The sequence below is a fragment of the Astyanax mexicanus genome, unplaced genomic scaffold (genome assembly GCF_023375975.1).
Source record: "Astyanax mexicanus isolate ESR-SI-001 unplaced genomic scaffold, AstMex3_surface scaffold_45, whole genome shotgun sequence".
Taxonomy (NCBI): domain Eukaryota; kingdom Metazoa; phylum Chordata; class Actinopteri; order Characiformes; family Acestrorhamphidae; genus Astyanax; species Astyanax mexicanus.
In genome coordinates this window covers 502,485-522,615 of record NW_026040055.1, presented here as the reverse complement: position 1 = coordinate 522,615, position 20,131 = coordinate 502,485, and the positions used below count along the sequence as shown (strand labels likewise).

General features: G+C 36.4%; 1 protein-coding gene and 1 long non-coding RNA gene across 2 annotated transcripts; both read left to right on the top strand.

The window, feature by feature from the left end:
• Positions 1–3: 3 nt before the first annotated feature.
• On the top strand, positions 4–2,802 carry LOC125795241 (uncharacterized). The gene is made up of 7 exons (XM_049473746.1): positions 4–634; positions 831–1,055; positions 1,154–1,318; positions 1,440–1,587; positions 1,713–1,870; positions 1,993–2,136; positions 2,256–2,802. Exons 1-7 carry the CDS (start codon positions 588–590, stop codon positions 2,260–2,262), a joined length of 894 nt encoding a protein of 297 aa, XP_049329703.1. The 5' UTR covers positions 4–587; the 3' UTR covers positions 2,263–2,802.
• Positions 2,803–14,677: 11,875 nt separating this feature from the next.
• On the top strand, positions 14,678–18,972 carry LOC125795244 (uncharacterized). Its single transcript, XR_007434249.1, has 2 exons — positions 14,678–16,215; positions 18,088–18,972. It is a non-coding gene; the product is annotated as an uncharacterized LOC125795244 (long non-coding RNA).
• The last annotated feature ends 1,159 nt before the right edge of the window (positions 18,973–20,131 follow it).

The window sequence follows — 20,131 nt, the reverse complement described above, 5'->3', positions numbered from 1 at the left end:
GAGAAGCTGTTACAGGTTGAGAAGCTGGGAACTGGAACTCCAGGGTTGCAGTTCCCATGTTGAGAAGCTGGGAACCGGAACTCCAGGGTTGCAGTTCCCATGTTGAGAAGCTGGGAACCGGAACTCCAGGGTTGCAGTTCCCAGCTTCTCAACCTGTAACACCCAGATATATGCACATATTTGGTACCTATGGAAAGCTTGTGATGAGTACTCTCCAAACATGTAGGAATAACTCCTGTACCATACTCTCAGGTTGAGAACTGGTTGCTGTCTCCCAGCCTCTCACTGCCACCTCACCCAGCCTGCTGACTCCCAGCCTGTGAATTGACTTAATTAGCATATGACTTGTTCCTCAATTCAGAGTTCAACCTGTCACCTCATTGGCCCCCACTGGACCACAGCCATCATCCAATCAGGTGATACCCCAGTCAAGTGGGGGGCGTGTCCTTTTGTTTACAGTAGCATATAAGCAGCTGGTTTGAGCCTCCCAAACCACCTCTGATACTTGTCTTACCAAGATCAGCGACCTCCTTGACCTCCTTGACCTTCTCTGCTCCAGTGACCAGGAATCCTCTTGACTGTCTGAGATGGCTTCTTCTTCTGCTGCTTCTTCTTCTGCTGCTGCTTCTGCTGAGTAAGTACAAGTTTGTCTTTGATTTACTGTAGTAAACTATCTCTGACTTGGCTACAAGGAAAATGCTATGGGAACCTTACTTGTTTTAGGATTACATAATGCTGAACAATTCTATGTAAATTTAGCTTTACAGGGACAATAAATATGTGAAGATATCTAATGTCTATTTCTCTTTTTTTCTGTTTTTATCTAACAGGAAAGCTAGCAATAGGACCTTCCTCCTGTGTCCTATGTGCAAGAAGACTCATTGGAGCCTTCCAGTTCACCTCAGAAGATCCTGCATGAAGAACTCCTCAGAAGCTGACATTCGGTCTGTGGTGGAATCTGCCAAGAGAGCTGCCAACAATTTGCTTCGTACTGGCCGTGTCTGGGAGTACTCTCTCATCACCAGGATCATGCAGAGCCCTGGCCCTGTTGGCAGGTAAGATGCTGACCATGGTTACTTTTAGATATCATAAAGTACGTTTCTTATTCTGTTATAAGAAAGCTAAATGTAAACATGTCTTTTATTCCTCGCAGGATGATCGAGGAGCTGCAGAGCAGAGGGATGGCTGTGGTTGGCATCCCAACTGAAGACCCGGCTCCTGTTGCTCCTGCTGTTCCAGCTGTTCCGGCTGTAGCCCAACTGCCAGTTGAGGCTCCGTCTGAGTCCGGCTCAGAAAGCTCTGGGGAACTCTATCAGTGGTGAGTGTTTACGTTCCTTGATTTTTCTCATTCCTTTTAGATTTTTAGGAGGTCACTGTGTTTCTCGTGAAGTGCCAAACTTCACTAATACTTGTTTTTTTTTGTTTGTGTTTTTTCCCAGCCCTGATCCCACGATGCAGGGAACTTCCGTTAGGGAAAGGATGTCAAGTTTGGGCCTCTACAAGAAGCACTCGCTTGACCATTCTCTCCTTGCCAAATTTGCCAAGTTTCTACAGAGTGACTTGTGGAACAAAAACTTCAAACAGGAGGTAAGAAAATTGATTACAAAATATATTAGTCATTACATAATTATAAGAAGACATATTAGTCCATCTATTTCATCTAAACATCAACAGGTTTTAAAGTAAATCTCTTATGTTCTGCTGTTTTCCAGGTGGAGAACGTTGCCAGGTTCCTGTACTACATGGACCCCCAGCAGGCCAGTCTCCAGTTTGTCCGTCAGCATGAGAAGACCCGGGAGTATTTCCTCAAGCTCTCAGAGGCCGGACTCTGCAAGCAGACGGTGCAGAATTACATCAAGAGCGTTAAAAGGTGAGCAGTGTACTGTTGATATAGACTATGCTACACACTGCTAAAATTTGATTTCATATGAAATCTTTTCTGAATTATTTTTAAGTGTGACTGACTTTTCCCTTCTTCTTTCCTTTCCTAAGGTTCCTGAAGTTCCACGTGGGCAGCACTAACCTGTGCTTCGAAGACAGAGTCCTGCACGCTGACTGCCAGAACTACGTCTTGTTCCTGAGCAACATCCAGACTGTGACTTCTAAGCAGGTCAGCAAGGAGACGACCAGGAAGAGGTCAGTATCTTTATTTAATATTAATATAACAGACTTGACACACAGTGCAGTTTTAATAATAATAATTAATTATAGTTTATAATAGTTTATAATAGTTTATTGTTCTTTTTCCGAGGGAGGCCGTGACTGTGTTGGATGCTGCCAGGGAAGACTTCCTAGCTGTCATCGGGAAGCTGAATCAGTTGAATCATTCACTTAGTTTAACTAATGAATGATTTGTTTGCGTGCTGTAGGTCACGGAATGGACCAGTCGCAGGAGAGTATATGGGTGTTACTGATGTATGGCTTTTACTGCAACAGGAGGGATCGAAGATTACCTGTACTCAAATTCTCTGAATCTTTTAATGGCATTATGAACGGAGTGTTTCAGGCATGCTGCCTTTATATCTAATCAAGAGGCTGACCTGTTTCCCATTAACCTGTTCACCTGTGGAATGTTGTAAACAGGTGTTTTGTTGCAGCAGTCCCAACTTTTTCAGAACATGATCCAAATAAAAATGAGTCAATATTTGCAAAAACTGTTTCTGTTTGATTATTAAATGTATTTGTAGCGTATTCAGTTAAATATAGGTTTTAAAGGATTTGAAGCTCAGCATATTCTTTTTTGTTTAGTTATGTTATACGCAACATCTTAATTGAAATTGGGTTGTAATAAAGCACAAACAATTTGTGAAGTTGTGTCTAAAGATTTTTTTTAAATAAATCTTCAAGTCAAACTTGCTTCTTTGCTTCAAGTTATTCACACCCAGTGGTTTGTAGGTAATGGGAATTGTTTGCTTTCATTGTTTCCTGTTAATGATCATTTTAATAGGCATTAGTGTGTGACTAGTTAACTGCATACTATTGAAAGAAGTAAAAGAGAGACTTGTTATTTAATGTAAATTAAGGTGATTAAAGAGTGTTGATACAAAACGTCTAAGATGATATGAAGGATTTATATTTTTGCTGCTTAAGTAGATGGTTGCGTGAAGGCAAATAGTGTTAATGTAATAATGTATTTTTGCTCAACAGACACTTTAAACATTTATTGCAGTAATATATGCATTTTGTCTTTCGTATGCCAGTGTTTTTTTTGTCTGTGTAGAGCAGCTTTGTGACTATGCCTGTAGTAAAAACATCTACAGAAGTACCCTTTTATTTAATTTTTAAAATTATTCTTTGTCCATGTGTTGTGGATGGTACTAGTTTTTGTGAAGGGTGAATGTTTTATAAAATGTACTGACTTACATCTACGAACTCATAGAAAATCATAGAATAGAAAAATGTTCCTTTCAAATGCATATAAATATAAGTATAGTTTATTTAGTACCTATCCTAAAAGCTATATAAACGAGGCTAAAGTACTCCATAGTGATCAAGGTAAGTTAAAATAATTCATATGAGTATTAGTGCTAAATCAGACAGTAAGGATGGTTTTGTACAAGTTCTAAATAAGATTAAATAAAGCTGAAGTCTTAACGTTTGTTACATACTTATTGGAATTCTATGTTGAGATACATATATTTTATATGTTTATTGGTTTATAAATGTATGAGCTTACAGCGGTGTTAAGAACAACAGTATATGAGCACAATGAAAATAAATGTATGTAGAAAATTGAGTGTGTGTGTGTGTATATATATACATACATACATACATACATACACACACACGCAAAGCACTTTATAGTGCCATATGTTTTTTTTTTTTTTCGAGGAAAAGCATTTAGTCACAGATTATTAAATTAATTAATGAAATGCAAAACACAGGATGGCACTTATGATTAAATGTATTGATGAATTGATTTCTGATTGGATGCTTTGTAGAAATGAATGAGTAATGTAACCAAAATTTAACAGTTTGCAGAAGCCATCAAAGTAAACTTCATTTCACATAGTAGTACATTCATACACAGTCAGCTAATCTATTTTTACATTTTAGTTTTATAAAGCAAAAACATAACATGCTTCATAAACTTATTTATTTGCAAATAAAAGTGTAAAATGTACCCATACTCACTCGTTCAGATGTGATACAATATGCATAGTGACAATAAAAATACAACAAGCACTGTGAATAACGTTAGTAAAGACAATTTAATTAGATTAAAAGTAAAAACTCTCCACATAAGGAGCTAACACGGCCTCCAGCTGGTCTTAGTGGAGTTTAGCTCTCCGTTATAAGAGCCTTATCCCTGGCCCAGTAATCGCGTTCATTCCTGGAGACAAATAATCTGAATTAGTAACAGCGCTTAATGGAGAACACAATCATAATTCCACTATTTACACATTAAATCACTCAGTCACAGGTTAATCTAAAATTACTTTGTGTAACAGTTAACCCTTTTACACTTGCGCGGGGTTAGCTTAGCATGTTAGCGGGCGCTAGTTTAGCGCAGCAGCCGCGTTTGCTACTCGGATATTCGGCTAACATTTGTAGCTTACCTGGTATATCGGCTAAACCCCAAAGCTAACTAAAGCTTCACCCGGTCAGGTCTTACTTTAAATAAAGTACATGTGGAAAAACAACACTGGAAAACCAAACTCAAAACCGTCTATAATATACTAGTTTGATACTCACATACAGCAGTGAGTGGAAATACAGACACGCCCTCGTAGTGCCGACTGTTTTTAAATCTGAGCGCTAGAACTCTCCACTTGGGAAGCTATGGAAGTAAAACAGTGTCACCAGACTTTGAAATTTAAAAGCACTTGAATTTTTAGCACTGAATTATTTTACATTGAATTATTGCATGTGATTTTTTTGCCTCTGAAAATTCAAGTTTTAAAAATTCAATTAAAAATATAGCCGCAAGCGGCAATCATCGGGTTCAAGCACCAACTTGCACAATGGTGCCTACTGGAGCATTGAATGGTGATGTGTAAGAAGGTCTAATATGATTGGAGATGCCCTGTCACATTTAGAAATTATCAAGTTTTTCACCTGTTATTAATGTTGAGCAGAGGCCTTTCAACCTGATCAGTGCTTAAATTCACATGTAAATCTAGTGAACTTTGTAGGATATTCATTAAGTGAGTTAGAACTAGTCAAAAGGTGTCTACATGTTATTGGTATTGATCAGGTGGCTTCAACCAGAATGTTCACAAAGTGGTATTCAGATTGACCTTTGAACCTTTGCAGAACAAGCTGAAATGTTTGACCAAACAAGTTTAAATTAACACAAAGGAGTGAATGTTCTGATATGACATGTAATTACGAAGTTATTATAAATCTAGTTCTGAATTAAATGGCGCTTCATCAAGCACCAACTAGCACAATGGTGCCTACTAGAGCATAGGATGGTGATGTGTAAGAAGGTCTAACACAATTGGAGACATTCTGTCACATTTAGAAATGATCAAAAGTCTTTCACCTGTTATTAATGTTGAGAAGAGGCACAAAGGAGTGAATGTTCTGATATGACATGTAATGTCAAGTTATTCTTAATCTAGTTCTGTATTAAATGGCGCTTCATCAGAGTGATATTGTACAGAGGTCTTTAACATTGTGAGATTACAGCAAATACTGCAGAGTTACAGCAATTTAGGTTAGAAATTCCAAGGACGCACAGATTGCTTGATGCCTGGAGAGTATTGTATGTGAAATTTTCACAAATGTTTTTAATGAACATTTACCTAGAGACTCTACAGTGTGCAGCAAGACTGAAATGCAGGTGATAGGCCAAATATCCAGAGAGTAGTTTCAATATAGCTATTTTCAAACAATTAGCAATTATGAATGAACAAAGCACTTTTTAAACATAGTTGTATTGAGAAATTTGTCAGAGCCACTGTACTAAATTTGGCAAAAACAATTAGATGTCAAAATAGTACAGCATGATTGACATATACTCGTTTTTTTTGGAACAGCGCCCCCCAGTGGGCGGATTGTTTCAGCACTTTGCAGGTCACTACAGTGTCTCCACCTGAACATAACTGCCAAGGGTCATCCAGATTGGGCAACATTCAGCCTGCCAAAATGTCTGCTGAATGCTGATTGGCTGATGGTGTTCAGCCATGTTGATTGATTAAGTTGCCCTTTGAACATCCTTTAGAGGCTGTATGATAGATTCTGCATGCAAAGTTTCAACTTGCTAGGTTGCACGGTTGCTGAGAAACAGTGCTCCAAATTTACCTCTTGAAGTGAATGGGGCATATATCCGGAAGGACTAATTTGCATATGGCGGCCATATTGTTTACATATTTCAACTTTTTCTTAATGAATATTGAAGCGCATGCTCTCACGAGTGTTTTGATACCAAACATGCCAGGATTGGTCAACATTCCTAGGACTAGTTTGCAAAAGTAGGTTTTGCATATTATGCAAATTAGCAAAAAATCTATATAGACGGAAGTGCATGGTCCAAATTGGAAAGTTATTGGTATTGACCCAAGGAATCCATCAAAAAAAGAATTTTGAATGTAGGTCTTATGGTTTTTGAGTTATTGAGAAAATTGTGAAAAATGAATTTCCTTGTTTATAGCGCCACCACTTGACCAATCGGTGCCATTGTTGTCCACCGAGATACACTGATCCTACATCTACCTACCAAGTTTCATTTCTCTATGACTTACGGTTTAGGCTGCACAACTGTTTTTTCAGGAGAAAAAGAATAATAATAATAAATTACCCCGATTTACGGGGTTCGAGCGTTACAGGCAAAGAGACCCCTGGAGGCCAGTTAGGCTTAAAACATGTTGCCGGTTGACCGGCATCGCCAAACTGGATGAGGATGACCAGCATGACCGTGAAGACCAAGCTAGATTACCAGCATGACTAATCTGGATGACAAACTTGTTGACCATATTGACCAAGCTGGAAGACCATAATGACCAAACTGGATGACCAGCATGGCAAAGGTGGTTGGCCAGTATGACCAAGCTGGAAGACCACCATTACTATGAGGACAAAGCTGAATGACCAGCAGGACCATAATGACCAATGTGAATGGCCAGCATAACCAAGCTGGATGGCCAGCATAACCAAGCTGGGTGACCAGCGTGACCATAAAGACCATAATGGCAATGTTAGATGAGTGGTGTGAGTAAACTAGTTGAAAAGCATTGATAAATTGAGCTGTAGTGTTCATCAGGTTTTATGTGGTGTCTTACTGCACTCTAGTGGGCATTTGGTGAAACAAATTCAGTTCTTAAATTGAAAAAACACAAGGCATAAAAAGGGCATATAAATAACCCGTATATAGTATATAAGTTTTGACCTGATTAACATTCCGCCTGTTAAAAGCTTGCTGGAATGTGATTGGCTAATAGTGACCACAAAAGTGTCCATATCAAATTTTCATTTGGTGTACCATTAGTGCATGGGCCATAGATGATAATTGGCTAGGATGACCTTGATAGCTTGTATGGTTCTAGAGAAACAGCTATCGAGCATTGGCTCCGCCCCCTGGGGGTGTATGTCTACTTAAACTCACAGGGTATCTGAGAATCATGTAATGATCAAAGGACTGAAGTGGTATTAGTGTCAGGTTAAGCATTCAAAAGTTATAAGTGTTAAAGACATTTTATTGCACCATGGTAGAACTCATTTGCATATGGCGGCCATATTGTTTATAAATGTAAAGATTTTTTTAATAATTATTGTGGAGTAAGCTCTGCTGAACTGTTTGACACCAAACATGTCATGATTGGTCAAGGATCCAAGGACAAGATCTCAAAAGTAGGTTTTGCATATTATGCAAATTTTTAAAAAAAATTAAGTTCGTGGAGCATAAACAAGAATGACCCAGGTGGCTGACTATCATGAACAAGAAGGATAAATATGTTCAATTAAGCAAGACAAGCAAGATTGAATAAGTTCAGCAGAGCTTTAATTTAGAATAATTCACCTGTAGCTGTTTCACCAAATGACCACCAGAGCGCAGCAAGAGACCACATATAACCTGCTGGAAATCTATCACTCTATCAGAAAGACAGAACATTCCCTATCAGTGTGTTTCTATTTATTAAAAAGAGAAGAAAAGTCCGATTGGGCTCCAAATTGATACTCATGATCAAGTGGTCTGTATATACATGTATGTAAATTTGTGTGTTGATAGGGTCAAAGGTTCCTGACTTCTGACCATTTAGGTTTGAAAAAAGTGATAATACAGGCTTATGGCCTACAAAATGGCTGTTGCTCTTTGGACATATTAGAGGCAAAAAATATCTGATTTGGCTCAAAATTTGCAGTCAAGATCACAATATCAGTCTATATATGTATGTCAATTTCTGTGTCAATAGGTTCAAAGGTTCCTGACTTCTGTCCATTTAGATTTGAAAAAAGCGATAATACAGGCTTGAGGCCTACAAAATCGCTGTAGTTTTCCAGCCGTTGTAGAGGCAAAACATGTCCGATTTGGCTGAATATTTGCAATCAAGATCAGATTATCAGTCTATATATGTGTATAAATTTGTGTTTTGATAGGGTGAAAGGTTCCTGTCTTCTGTCCATTTAGGTTGGAAAATAGCGATAAATAGAATAAATTGAAAATAGTTATTTTTTCACTGTAGAGCCTACTGAAGACTTATTTGGCTCATACTTGGCACATGTACTTCAAATGTCATTGTTAATTAGTAGCTTCAACAGTTTTGGCATGTTTTAAACTTTGACAGAGTTTTGGCCAAATAACTCTGAAAAGGCTTTCACGTACATGTTTGATCAAGGTTTATGGGCCTCAAATAGTTAAAACGTCAAGATTTTTTTGATAATTATTTACCTACAGGGTCTCAAGATTGCATCAGGACCAAATTTGTTTTGATTGATTAAGGACTTAAAGACAAGTTCGAAAAGAGCAATTTTTACTCTTTTGGCCACTGATGAAAATCTTTGCATTTTTGGTAAACACATGTAATTACAAAGTTGTAAAGGCTACAGCAAAGTATACAACTAAAAAAGAATAACAAGCCTAGGCCACTTGTACCTTTAGATATAACTGATTTTCTGCTATAGCGCCCCCTTGAGGCCAATCAATATCCATATTTTAATGGATGATAGAAGGCCCTGAGATACATGTAGGGTATATTTTTAATTGGTTGAAATGTGTAACAAGTTTTCACAGTTTGCTTATTTAAGACTGTTTGTCTTTAATATTTTGTACTTTTTTGTGCTAATTGCTTGTATTAAACAATTAACATGCTTACCTTTACGTTATATAGTGAAGTTATTTCTTGTGCATTAGCTATTTGTTACATATGTCTTACATTGTTAAATCTGTCAATACTCAGCCAAACACTTAATAGTTAGTGTAAATGTTTCCAATAAAGTTTTTTGACTTGGATGAATGTAGTGACTTGGCATTTCTAACACAAATGTGTATGCGCTTATGGCAAAATTGTGAGCACGTGCATAGTCGTATGGTAACTATTTAACAGTGTAGATCATACACACGTTAATTAATGACCTTTGTACCCTCTCTCCCAAATTACTAAGACATAACTGACTATTGTAGTTCAATCAAATGGTCTTTTTTTTTTTTTTTACAGTATGTTCTCAATATTGATAATTGTTTGGTCTGTCATCTCTTGTACAAGCTTGTTTCTGGTTGCACTGGAACCCCAAAGTAGAATTTTAATTGACAGTAAAATCAACATAAACATAGTTTTAAATAATTTGTTTGTCGTCTGTAGTTCGATTTTTTTGTAGGCAGGTGGGGGTGGGATCTATTAATCATAGTTTTTGTGAAATCTACTATCAAATCAAACCAAATTTATTTATATAGTGCTTTTTACTATTGATGTCCCAAAGCAGCTTTACAGAAATGTAAAGCACAGGACAGAGAGCATCAGGCAAAACATTTAACATACAATACAGCACTCTCAGTGAGGGCATAGGCAAAGAAAAACTCCCATATGTGCTTGTTCGTGCAAGCCCGTTAGCACGGTTTTAATCAGCATAATAAAAGAATGCAGAGTAAATATATTATGTTCTTTATTTTGTGTTAACCTACAATCCTACCTGGGGATGCACTTATTCTCATTCCATGTTTTATCTTTATTTTTATTTTATATTGTTCTACATTGTAGACATCATAACTATGAAGGAACAAATATGGTATAATGTAGTAATGAATTTTTTTTATATACTTTTATATTCTTCAGAGTAGCAGCTCTAATTGCTTTAATGACAGAAGATGATAAGACGTGTGTACAATAATTGACTGGTACTGTATCTTAAGGTTAGATGATATACATTTACAATTAGATCATTGTTTATTGGTTTATTTTGTATTTACAAAATCTCCAGATTGCAGCATCGCTCCTTGTGTTTGTAGGCATCACAAGTTGAAGCAATCTATTTAGAGCCAGTTTCCCCCCTAACAAGTAAAATGTGACAGGCATCTACTGTCTGAAAATGTCAATTTGTATGCACCAATATACAAACCTTGCTGCATCAGTACAGATTGTATGAATTATATATTGAGTTACATATATTTTATACTTTTATACAAATCTGTAAATTTGTATACAGTGGTGTTAAGGATAGCAGTATGAATACAATGAAAACATGATGTAAGTAGAAAATTGAGTATATATGTATATACACACACAAAGCACTTTATAGTGCCATACTTTGTTTGTGGACTAGCATTAAGTCACAGTCCATGGAATGCAAAATACAGGATGGCATTTATGGTTAAATGTACATTTAGGCATAACTATTGAAGAACAGGGATTGGGGACTTTTATATTGAAATCACTGAGCTCCGCGGCTGGTCACATGCTTCACTCATCCTGCAGACTCTTCAGTGGTAAGTTCCTGTACATGAGGTAAGACGCACCTCGCCATTTTAAAGCTGAATTGTGTTAGCTAAATGCATTGAGGTAGTTTAAAACTGCGATATAAAATGGGTGTAGTGGTAAAATAATGTAAAATTTGTGTAGCTGCTTAAATTAACATTTGTTGGGGCGGTTTAAGCAGATGAATATTAAAAATAGCACGTGTGACTAATTAGTAGTGATGGGCAGATGAAGCCTCATTGGGTGTATGGCACATTTCCCAAACTGTATCGACACTGTGTTGAAACTGTGTTGCTGTATCACTTAATGGCGACATCTGCTGGACTAAGAAAGTCATTGCAAGCAACTGCGCAAGGAAATGCATCGGTCACATGGTTTTCCTTAAAATGATATGCGGTCCGACACAGGGGTTCCCCTTGTTTGCTCGGTGCATGCGCTGAAGTTTCAGTGTCGTCAGACCCATCGCTACCAAACGATACAGGAAGTGTATCGGTCACGTGGTTTTCCTTAACTTGATACGCGCACCGACACGGGGTTTCGCCTTGACAGCTCGGCGCATGTGTCGAGGTTTCAGGGTCGTCAGACCCATCACTAGTAATTAGGTCGTTAGCTGGCTATCTAGTCAATTAAATACTAATCGAATTCCCAGTCATATTAAGTTATTTACACGCAAACTGTCGTGTTAGCAGTCGTCTTATATGTCTTGGGTAGGTAGTTAATTAGTTAACTATGTAGCTAGGAACTATTAAAGCACATGCATTCAACCAACAGAACGTATAAAAGTCAACAGAATTCATCTACTGTCTCTTAACTAAGCTGAAGTTGGCGTTTTATTCGCCAGTGTCTTATTCAGATTTTCCGGTCCACCTTAAAAAGTCGAAGTACCAATTATTCGCCAGTAGAGAGCAGGGTTGAGCCGAGCAAAACGAGTTTGGCATAAACATTGAGAATAGATTGCCTGTTCTGGGTATTTCCAGTTGCCCTAACTCCAGATTAAAAAAATAGTCTGTTGAATCTGACACCACATTATGAAAATAGAACTAATAGACTGTGAATTGCCTAAAAATACAAAAATATTACTGTACAGTTTTTTTTTATTATGACCCTCTGAACTTGGCATTTGAGAAGAGTAAAGGAGAATAAATGGCCTGTTCTGCATATTCCCAGATGCCCTAACTCCAGATTGTCAAATAGTCTGTTGAATTTGACACAAAATTATGAAAATATACCTATTAGACTGTGAGGAGGTTAAATAACTAAAATATTACTGTACAGTTTTTTTTTATTATGACCCTCTGAACTTGGCATTTGAGAAGATGTCAGTAGAATAAATTGCCTGTTCTGCATATTTCCAGTTGCCCTAACTCCAGATTAAAAATAGTCTGTTGAATTTGAGACAACATTATGACAATATAACTATTATACTGTGAATTGCCTAAAGAACTAGAAATATTACTGTACCATTTTTTATTATGACCCTCTGAACTCTGGATTTGAGAACATTCATTGACAATGAGCAGCCTGTTCTGCATATTTCCAGTTGATCTTACTTCACATTATCAGTTTGTTTTTGAAATTCAAGCTTATTTCCCACTTCTATATAACAATATTTCATGCAAGTGTGTGTCATATTTGAATCCTTACCTATTACAAAATTGTTAGCATTGTAATACTACCACGCACAAAGTACTCTGCGAAGCATGCACAAAAAAAGGTGTTATAGACAACTTTCAAAACATTTCACACGTTATAGTGCTTTGCTAAGCTACACTATGAGTAATTGTATATTGTATTCTTACTTATCACTAAAACTATGTGACATTTTTAATTTTAGACCAAAAAAGTTTGAGTATGCACAAAGAAATGACATCAATATTCAGGGATATAAACTGTGTCGCTTTTACGCTTATTTCACATTTTGGCCAAAAAGTTCCATTTTGGTAGATTTGCAGTGGTCTGATACTCATTCCATTTCAATATGATCCCTTGCACAGTGCTCATTGAGTTTGTTTAAAGCTTGGGAAATCTTTTTGTATTCAAATTCAGCTTTAAACGTCTCCACTACAGTATCTCAGACCTGCCTGGTTTGTTCCTTGGTCTTGTAGTTTGCTGCACTAAAAGTAAAGGGGCTGAAAAATGTTGCACGCTTCACCTTTCAGTTATTTATTTCTACAAAAGTTTAAAATAGCCAGTAATTTTCATTCCACTTCACAATTGTGTCCCACTTGTTGTTGATTCTTCACAAAAAAAATACAATTTCATATCTTTGTTTGAAGCCTGAAATGTGGCAAAAGCTTGAAAAGTTCAAGGGGGCGAATACTTTTGCAAGGCACTGTATGTGTGAGAAAGAAATATTACAATGATAAACTAATAATGCAATTTATATTCATTTTTTCAGTTTTCACTTGCATGAAATATAGTTATATAGAGGTGAGAAATAAGCATGCATTTTAACGGACTGATAATGTGGAATAAGAGCAACTAGAAACATGTAGAACAGGCTATTTATTCTACTTCAATATTGTTTTAAGTGCTAAGATCAGAGAGTCATAATAAAAAGGTACAGTAATATTTCTAGTTCTTTAGGCTATTCACAGACTAATAGTTCTATTTTCATAAATTGGTGTCGAATTCAACAGAATATTTGGTAATCTGGAGTTAGGGTAACTGAAAATATGCAGAACAGGCCATTTATTCTCCATTAATCTTCTTAAATGCCAAGTTCAGAGGGTCATAATAAAAAAAACTGTACAGTAATATTTTTAGTTATTAAGGCAAATCACAGGCTAAAAGGTATATTTTCATAATTGTGTGTCAAATTTAACAGACTATTTCACAATCTGGATTTAGGGCATCTGGGAATATGCAGAACAGGCAATTCATTCAACTGACATCTTCTTAAATGCCAAGTTCAGAGGGTCATAATAAAAAAACCGGTACAGTAATATTTTTATTCATTAAGGCTAACCACAGTCTAATAGGTATGTTTTCATAATGTGGTGTCGAGTTGGACAGACTATTTGACAATCTGGATTTAGGGCAACTGGAAATATGCAGAACAGGCAATTTATTCTCCTTTAATCTTCTGAAATTCCAAGTTCAGAGGGTCATTATAAAAAAACTGTACAGTAATATTTTTAGTTATTAAGGCAAATCACAGGCTAAAAGGTATATTTTCATAATGTGGTGTCGAGTTGGACAGACTATTTGACAATCTGGAGTTAGGGTAACTGGAAATATGCAGAACAGGCAATTTATTCTCCTTTAATCTTCTCAAATGCCAAGTTCAGAGGGTCATAATAAAAACAAATGTACAGTAATATTTTTAGTTATTAAGGCAAATCACAGGCTAATAGGTATATTTTCGTAATTGTGTGTCAAATTTAACAGACTATTTCACAATCTGGATTTAGGGCATCTGGAAGTATGCAGAACAGGCAATTTATTCAACTGACATCTTAAATGCCAAGTTCAGAGGGTCATAATAAAAACTGTACAGTAATATTTTTAGTTATTAAAGCTGTTTACAGTATAATAGGTATGTTTTCATAATGTGGTGTCAAATTCCACTGACTATTTGATAATCTGGAGTTAATGCAACTGGGAATATGCAGAACAGACTACTTATTCTACTGACATAATAAAACATAATAAGGGTCATAATAAAAAAGCTGTACAGTAATATTTTTATCTCTTTAGTCTATACATAGAATAATAGTTCTATTTTCATAATGTGGTGTCAAATTCAACTGACTATTTGATAATCTGGAGTTAGGGCAACTGGAAATACCCAGAACAGGCAATGTATTCTCAATGTTTATTCCCTAAATGCCAAATTCGTTTTGCTTGGCTCAACTCTGCTCTCTACTGGCGAATAATTGGTATTTCGACGTTTTAAGGTGGACCGGAAAATCGGAATAAGACACTGGCTAATAAGACGCTCACTTCAACTTCGTTGTCTCTTAAAGTCTTCACGCTGTGTTAGCAGTGCATGTACTAACTGACTAGCTTTAGCTTAGCGATTAGCACTAGCTAGCAAAAAGCATTAACTATCGCTTTAGTGCATTCATACACGTGGATAAACATTTTCAGAACTCCCACTGGTTATTTATTTCCCTAATTTCTCTTGTAAAACATTTAAACCTAAACACAGCATAGTATCGGATGTTAGGTAAACTAGCTTAGCTTAACATAGATAGCTAGAAAACTGACACTTGGTGCTAAATCTGGATATCTATAAAGAGATTCCGACTGTGGAAGAATCGTTATGTCAGTGAATCATATGTAAAGATTAAAATATCCTGTGGGGTGAATTCGGCAAACCTAAATGAGTTTCTCTGTTTATTTATAGTTATTTATAGTTTACATTTGTATCTGGTAATATAAAATTGACTGTATTTTTATGAATATATATATATGTGTGTGTGTGTGTGTGTGTCCAGAAGATTTTTTTTTATACTATGCTGATTTAGCTAGCCTGGTGAATCAGCATGGATTATCAGCTTTTTGATTTCCGTGACCATCTAAAACCAATTACCAGGAAGTGATGGTCTTTAGCTGGGTTTTCTGAAAGCATAATGCAGATTTATTTGTGTAAATAACCTCATTTGGGCACGTCATTGACTAATAAACTGACAGTAGAAAATTAATGTGAACACTAGGTGGCAGTGTTATACCGTGTTTTCAGCTTGGCTAATTATTAAAAGCTTTGCACAAGTGGTGTTTTCACAGGTTACAGTTTGTATAGGGTTTCATACATGGTGTTCAGATATCATATGATGAGTTATTGATTAAATATTTAATTAATGCTAGTTGGTTGTATGTTAAAATATATTATAATATTCAAATTGTCTAGGCCTATTAATAAGCAACATAGTTGTTTACTTTATTATGTTTATTTGGCATGTGTAGTTTGTGTTTTAGTTTGGAGCTGTGGGGCTAACTAATTCACATTAAATTATCAGTAATTCTTTTTATAAGAAGAAAACTTGAACCCAAGTCAACTAGGTGTGAGTGAGGACATTTCATTGGAATTAACAATTATATTTGTGTATACAAGTGTTGAAAATGGTTGAATTTAAACAGAAATTGGTATATTTTAATACATATTAAATCATTAATAAAAATGTTACAGTAAGAATGGAAACACACGGTCTTGAAATGTACCTTTTAAGTAATATAAGAAGCATTGTAGGGAAATACTTCATTAAACATTGTCTGATGTGTATTGCAACTTTTACAAACTGTGTACTGTTATCAAAATGTGTAGGTTTCCAATCTTGTCACTAACTCCATTCTCTTTGTGTTTTCGGAAACTCCCTACTGGTGAAAAGGAGTATTGCAGAGGAAACAGTTGTCGAAGGTTTGTTTTTAGTATGTAATCTCAACTTTGTAGGGAATTATATGTACAAGCAAATATTTTGGTTGTGAAGTGTGGCATTTGGGTGTGGCATTTACACACAATATTGGCATCAAAAATCACTGATAAAATGAAACACATGCTGACATGCATGTGCATCACTGCATGTTCCTTGACAGAACCCAGCAAGATGTTTGTGTTGTGGGATTAGCAAATAAGCAACAGCAGAAATGCTATTGCGAAATTTACAACACCTGTAGCAGAGACAATACATGAAGTTAAGAATTTAAAGTAAAACAACACCAAACATAGAACACACACAACATTTGTCTCATCAATAATTGATCATTTAGTTATGTAGTCAACAAAGCTGGTTTAGTGAATTGGTTGCTACATGTAACCAATTAAACTGAATTTGTGTTGACTAGGTTTTATGTACAGCAATTATTGGATGAAAATATACAGTTGTGTTGTCCACTGATGAACACAAATGTTGCTGTATTCTCTGGGTTGATGGTTATTTAACTTAGTGTACAATGAAAAACTGTCAGATTAATTGAGATCACCAGCATACAACATTTACCATCAATCTTGTTCCAGTCAGACAGGGATTTTTAGAGTTTGTTCCACAAATTTATACACCATTTTTGGAACTAGGATTCTAGTGGAACGTGTGGTGTGTGTGATACAAATCATTGTGAAACCTGTTGTCACTTGTACACAAAATGTAGTGCTTTCATTACATAGTAGTAGTAAAATAAATATAATCTGTATTTGGATTTATTTATGGCAATGCTTTATGTGCAGTACTGGAGGACTTACAACAGCTGATGAGTGGTGAGGTTGACACAATTTCAACTTGTGTACTTCTGTGCCAAATAAGGAGCTAGAAGGATGTGTTAGTTAAAGCCTGTTATATGAACAAAAACTAAAATATACAGTGTTTACTTGAAAGCAGTAAAGTAGAAATGAATCTTTTGTTATATAGTATCAAAATTATCACACCACACAAATTATTTAGTGTTTGTTGTATGTGTACAAATTTACTCATGAGTGGACACTTCATAATAACTTTTTTTGTTTGGAATAAATACATAGGAATGTCTCAAATAAATAAATGTAATAAATGTAATGTTAGTTTAAGATCTGTTTACACCACTGATAATTAGAATAGTAAAATACAATTGCACTTAAAAAGAACAATGAACTTATAATATACAGTGTTTACATTAAAACAGGAAACAAAATGTTATGTACTGTCAAAATGATCATACTACAATGTTTTTATTCTTATTTCTTGTGTATGTAATATTTTATTAATGAGTAGACACTTCATAACTATTTTTCTTTGGATGAAATATTGTCTAAAAAATAAATAACTGTAATTATTATTTTCAGTTTAAAATCTATTTACACTTATAATTAGAATATAATAATATTATGCAAATGCAGTTTAAATTAATGTACACATTGGAACTGATTATAACATGGTTTTGTTTCGTAATTAACATAAATTAAATCTTATAAAAAATTAAACAATCAACATCTTAGCTCGTTTAGATGAATGTACTCTGCATGATAAGAGTCACAGAATGTGACATATTTCAGTGAATCAAAATTAATAAGCTTATGGACATTTTTCACATAAACTGTACAATATTGTGTATTACCCATGAGTTTTGAGTCTAGTATGTCACAAGCTGAATAAATGGGTTGTATCATTAGAGTAAGTGGTTAAAGCTGTGAAGTGATACGTAATGTTTTGCAATATGGTTAAATTTGAAGTTTTAGTAATGAATGTGGTGAAACATTGGTATACCACATACAACATGTATAGTATATTATAATACTGTTTTTTGTTTGTTTTGTTTGCAGATGCCGCCCAGCAAAGCATCCCGGAGGTCAGCTGCTGCGAAGAAGAGGATGGCAGACAGGGCTGTGGCTAAGACTGACGGGGTTACTTCTTCATCCCCTGACAAAAAAGATCTGACTCTGTTCCTGCAAGCCACAGCCCACCTGTGGGCCAAGCAGCAGCTGACACTTCTTTACCTCTGACTGACGGGGTTACGTCTTCATCCCCTGACAAAAAAGACCTGACTGACGGGGTTACGCTTTTTCCCCATTATGAAAAACGCTCTAACACTGACCCAAAAGCCAATCTCTCAAGCCATGTCACAAGCAATGTCACAAGCAATGTCTCAAGCAATGTCACAAGCAATGTCACAAGCCATGTCTCAGTCAACCTCTCTGCAGCTCTCTCTACCAATCTCTCTGCCACTCAAAATTGTATGTCTTCACATGTTTGTGCTGTTTATCCTCAGGTCCAGAGACTGACTGGTTCTTTTCATCAAGCACACTCACGGTTTGGCATTAACAGTAATAAACAGTGTGTTGCTAACAGTGTAACTGCAGTTATGACTAGTAGAATAAAGAATGTGCTGACATGGACAACACAAGACCTGGATGCAGTCCTGCTTGATGGAGACCAGTTCTACACTCACATTAGAGATGCTGGCAGGATTCATGATGCTTCAGGATACCTCTTTGTACAAGATTTGCCTACAGAATATGCACTACATGGTCATAGGTTTGAACTGAATTTCAGTGATGAAATGTTTACAGGACTGTTTGGTGTTACTGAATATGGAGATATGCAGAATGTGTACATGTCACATGATGAAGCCATTGTAAGAGTGCTATCTCAGTTTGATGCTTGTCTGTTTACTGTGAAAGTCAATACATGTGCTATCATCAAACAGGGCTCCTGGTACATCATTATTGACTCGCATGCGAGAAACACACACGGTGCAGTAGATGGTTCAGGTAAAAGCTTACTAGCTTATTATGCTAACTTGGAGTCACTTCTCAACCACGTCACAATCCTGGGTCTGTCATTGCAAGCAGAAGGTGAGCCGTTTGAAGTAACTGGTGTTGTGGTTTCAAATTACATGGGGCAGCAGACTTCTGAAGCACACACGCAGGTAACTGAGGGTGTAAATGTGAGGAATGAACTGAAAGATGCTGCAGATAAAATGAACACTGTGAAAGACAGGGTAAGCAACAGGCTGCTCTATAGTGAAGCTGTAAAAGCTAAACATGATGTGTGCAAAATTCAACGTCTGAAAGCAAATAGTGAACCGCAGGTTACAGCAGAAAGGAAAGCTAAACATGTGACGAGTTCAGCCAATCAGGTTCTCACAAGTGACTCTGATGTCGTGTTTATGAGCGAGACTCCAAGCGAAAGCTTTCAGTATGGTCCAATAACTGCAGAAATAAAAGAGCATGTGTCTGAAACTCAATGTTGTGTACAGTGAATCCCCACAGAAACAACTGAGTGAACTGGTTTCAGTAGGAGAACCTTGTGAAACGCAGAGGATAACAGGTGACGGGAACTGCTTCTTCCGATGTCTGGCGTTTTCAATCAGTGGGAGTGAAACGAAGCACTTAAAAATCAGACGTACTGTTGTGAGACACATGGAAAAAAATGAGGCTCAGTATGTTAATCATCTCAGGCAAGGGTACAGCTCTCTTTCTGATTATATCAGTAGCAGCAGAATAAAATATACTGGAACATGGGCCACAGAGGTTGAAATTCAAGCTGCTGCAGATCTACTTGAAGTAGATATTTTCACATACACTAACAGTAAGTGGTTGAAGTACAGTACGCACTACGATTCAGGTGCTCGCAGCCATCAACAGTCTGGAATTTATCTGAAACACTGCAATCAGTCCCATTATGAAGTGGTAATTTGCATGAAAGTAAGAGATGGTGTGTGTTCTGGACTGTGTTCAGCGTTCTGCAGGAACCTACAACCTGAAACTGCATCAAGCCATCGCAAACTTCAAAGTATGAAAAGACAATATGAAACAAATGAACAAAACAAAGAGGACAAAGTTAGAAAAATTCTGACAAAGTACC